At 38.7% G+C, this 4,460-nt stretch overlaps 1 protein-coding gene across 1 annotated transcript in view; it reads left to right on the plus strand.

Moving 5' to 3' along the window:
* The first annotated feature begins 436 nt into the window (after positions 1-436).
* The window catches only part of LOC103517637 (estrogen sulfotransferase), a 25,317-nt gene continuing 21,293 nt past the window's right edge, over positions 437-4,460 (plus strand). The window contains exons 1-3 of the mRNA XM_008482678.3: positions 437-508; positions 3,274-3,438; positions 3,767-3,931. Coding sequence (XP_008480900.2) covers positions 437-508; positions 3,274-3,438; positions 3,767-3,931 — 402 coding nt within the window. The remainder of the gene's footprint in view (positions 509-3,273; positions 3,439-3,766; positions 3,932-4,460) is intronic.

Consider the following 4,460-nt stretch of genomic DNA (forward strand, 5'->3'; position numbering starts at 1 on the left):
TATTTAGACAAAATACCAGCAAAGGGTTAAACATTTATTATTCTTGGAGAAAGTGTCAGCATTACCAGAACTTCGTTAATGGAGAGTATAGTCCTGGGGTTAGATAACCATCCTGAACCAACAAACCAACGTTTTGGTACTCGCCAGTCAGTAATTAGTACGAGGGTCTTCAACACCAAATCCTAAACTCGGTAATACAATCCTAAACCTTTTACCAACAAAAGAAATAGTTTTTCAAGAAATAGTTGCTACAAAAGTTAAAAAATATAAAAATAATCAATTTGAAAACAAACGAAAAATAATAGAAATAAAAATAATAAAAAGAATTGGGAAAGAAAGTATTTTTTTCTATTTCGAAATTTCGAACAAGATTGACGAGAAAATAACCCCGTGACGAGACTTTTTGTCGAGATTTAGACGAGACAAAACTCGAGTTATGTCTGCACCGGACATTTTGCCGCCCGTTCAAACGGAATCCCAGAAGACCGCCACCAAGGAGGAGTCAGTGGTAAGTTATTTTCCTGTCTCCTTATTTTTTGTCCTTAAAAAGGTACCCAGGTACCTACCTTAAAAAGGCACCTATCTACAGAAAAAGAGTTTTTTTTTTAAATTGAGAATTATAATAAATTCTTATTAAGGACGGATTTGTCGTCCCAAAATCAAAGGGAGAAGAAGGACAGGATAGGAGAAAGCCGGTCGATCCGAGAACGAACCTTATCTGTTTAGGATAAAGTCCGCCCCGGGTGGGAATCGAACCCGTGACCTAGCGCTTACAAAGGCCAGCAAAGAGGAAACTGTAAAAACGGTAAACGGAGGTCTTATCATCCCGAAACAGGATAGGAGAAAGCCAACCCATCCGAGAGCGAATCTTATTTGAATAAACTTCGCCTCAGGTAGGAAAGCGTTAAAAAGGTAAACGAGTTAGCTTCCAACTTCCAAGCTAACTAGGCTGATTCAAATTAGTTCAATAGATCAGTTGCGCTTACTTGGGTGATGTTTCAAAGTCATACCTAATTGATTTTTATTAACTTGATTTATTTATTACTCTCTCTTGACATGTTTATTACCCGACTTGTCATCTTGCCGTCTTGTCCTATTTTAAGACCGACACGTGTAAATAGCTATTCTTATATTTCCTATATGTCGCCTGCATTAGGCACTAACCATGCCTAGTACACTTTGATTGATTTTTATTAACTTGATTTATTTATTACTCTCTCTTGACATGTTTATTACCCGACTTGTCATCTTGCCGTCTTGTCCTATATTTTAAGACCGACACGTGTAAATAGCTATTCTTATATTTCCTATATGTCGCCTGCATTAGGCACTAACCATGCCTAGTACACTTTGTTATACTGCACTCTTATACACCAGGTTGAATACCTAATTGCCTATTAACCTAACAAGCTTCCGTATTTAGCTATGCTGGGATTTTCCGCAGATGCCTCTTAGGCCAGCCAATCACTATCAGGCAGACCTGACAGGTACACCTGATCAAGTGCGGCTCTCTTATAACCTGATACTTGATGAGCACACATACTATCAGGTAGTCCTGACAGGTGCGGCTGAAAAGGTCCGCCTGTCAGGTCTACCTGATGAGCACACACACTATCAGGTAGACCTGACCAGCGGATCTGATTAGGTGCACCTGACAGGTCTACCTGATAGTGAGTGGCTGGCCTTAAGAGATACCTATAGGTACATACAATGTATGTAAACACAAAGACCTCAGTGGCACCATAAAACCAGATTATGACCAACACATGCTATCATCTTTGGGGAAATCAAGATCTTAGTCATTATCTAATTAAAAGAGAGAGAGAGAAGAAAAAATCTCGTGTTTGAATTCCAAGCGGCCAGCCTAGTTAGCTTAGTTGGTAGTGCGTCTGCCTTGTAAGCGCTGGGCCGCGGGTTCGATTCCCGCCCGGGGCGGATTTTATCAAAAAATACCAGTAAATCGTGAGCTTTGACGTCACGGCATACGCTCCCGTAGGCGATTACGTCACATCAAATGTTCCGAGCAAAGCTCCCTCGCAGGCAACGCATTAATTGTTTGTGCGCATACGTTCTGCGCAGTTCTTTCTGCTCCTCCGCTAGCGCGCTTACATAGTGGCGCTACCTAACGGACGAAAAAAAAACTGCGTAAAGTCTGACGTCACACATATTTGAGCTCTTCATTAGAACGGAAAATAAAAATTGAAATTTCGACCTTTTACAGTTAATTTTTCGGAGTTTTGACCTCAGATTTGGATTTTTCCCAACTTTTTACATAGGAATCGACATTTATTTATAATTTTTACCATTTGCAACTGCTCCATTGATAATATTGACAATTATTTAATATATATACATAGGTAAATGTTCGACTTTTTTTCGGACTCATGTGTTTATCTCTAAGTATAGCATAAGATTGTATACCTACTCCAGTCTTGGCTTGGGGAGATAAGGTCCTTAAAAAAAGAGTAGAAGATAAAAAACAAAAATGATGACCAATGGAAAAATTAGCGAAAGTCAATGAAACATGTTATAGCTTCTGATAAGGAAGCAGTGGTGTAGGTATTGGAATTTTACATAAGTAGAGGGATTAATAGGTTTAATAGGTCGGTAGGTCTGTAAGTTAGGACAAGAGGGAGCTTACGTAATCCTATACGCGGCTCCCACTTGTCGTAAGCTCATACTCCTACCTACATACTGATAATCTGATAAAATAATTGAAATTAGGAGAATTATAAGCAGAGGGAATAATAGGTTTAAACAGGTCGGTAGGTCTGTAAGTTAGGACAAGAGGGAGCTTACCTAATCCTATACGCGGCTCCCACTTGTCGTAAGCTCATACTCCTACCTACATACTGATAATCTGATAAAATAATTGAAATTAGGAGAATATTGAAAATGGTTAAATCGTAAAATCCAGATTAACTTTCAGAAACTTAAATTAAAGAGAAAAAAAAATTGAGGGAACTTTGTCACATCCACCAATATTATTATCGAATTAGTGGAGATGACAAAACAACAATATTAAATTTAGAAAACTAATTAACTAATTACCTACCTACCTACTTCTACAGTAGCGTCCCTCTAGAAGTTTTTCAGTGCCGGCCTAGTCAGCTTGATTGGTAGCGCGTCTGCCTTGTAAACGTAAGGCCACGGGTTCGATTTCCGCCCGAGGGGGATTTTATCCTGAACAGATAATGTTCGTTTTCGGAACGGCTGACTTCTGACTTTCTCCTATTTTATCTTCTCTTAATTTCCTTTATCTCTTTGTTTCAGACCAAAGAGCCCCAATACGTAACATACGAGAAGCTAGAGTCTGAATGTGGTGACAAGCTAGACAGCATGTTTGGTCTGAAAGATTGTCTCCTGAGGGTGCACCCTGGCCGAGTGGTGATACCTCCCAAGTTTAAGGAGATGGGGGAGGTGATTTACAATATGGAGGTAAAGTAAAATTTACTAATACGAGTACCTTAGGTTTTTCTTTTTTCCTTTAGTAGATCGGCACCTTACCTTCAATCAAAACCCCTAGTTAGTGATTGAAAGAAGGCTCCTTTTAATACTGATTTATTTTATCTTCTCTTAATTTCCTTTATCTCTTTGATGCCTTGTAAGTCTAGATTTTTTAGGTAGGTAGGTAATTATTTAGTATTAGGTAAATATTTAAATCTTAAGTATACTTAGGTATGTCTTATATTATAAAAACTCTGTAAATAGACCAAAATAAATGTCCTATTATATCTAAAATAAATAAATAAATAAATTGTTTCAGACCAAAGAGCCCCAATACGTAACATACGAGAAGTTAGAGTCTGAATGTGGTGACAAGCTAGACAGCATGTTTGGTCTGAAAGATTGTCTCCTGAGGGTGCACCCAGGCCGTGTGGTGATACCTCCCAAGTTTAAGGAGATGGGGGAGGTGATTTACAATATGGAGGTAAAGTAAAACTTACTAATACGAGTACCTTAGGTTCTTCTTTTTTCCTTTAGTAGATCGGCACCTTACCTTCAATCAAAACCCCTAGTTAGTGATTGAAAGAAGGCTCCTTTTAATACTGATTTTCGCCCCAATCCCCTTATTTCAAAGAATTTAAACCTCCTACATATTTCAAGTCAAGAAAATGTGTGGTAAAAAATTAAAATCTACTTAGCTAGAGCATGTTTTGCTTGTGACGAGGCTAAAGCCCAATACTCACTACGCATACTTTCATAGATTTGCCTTGCCTTTGGGATCAATCTAACTTGAACAAAGGCCATTGAAATTTTTTGACCTTCCGTTGCTGATCTGTAATTGCTCCAACTTTTAACCCATCTTTTCGGGTAGTTGCCCCCACACCTAAGCCTCAAAGTGGACTTTTTGTGTACGAAGTTAAGCTGAATAAGTCACCCATAGATAGGCTTGCCAAATATCCAAAATGTCGATTCGGGACGCGAATCCGCGAACATAATTGCCAAATCCGCGAACA

Source organism: Diaphorina citri, unplaced genomic scaffold (assembly GCF_000475195.1).
Source record: "Diaphorina citri unplaced genomic scaffold, Diaci psyllid genome assembly version 1.1 scaffold1914, whole genome shotgun sequence".
NCBI lineage: Eukaryota > Metazoa > Arthropoda > Insecta > Hemiptera > Psyllidae > Diaphorina > Diaphorina citri.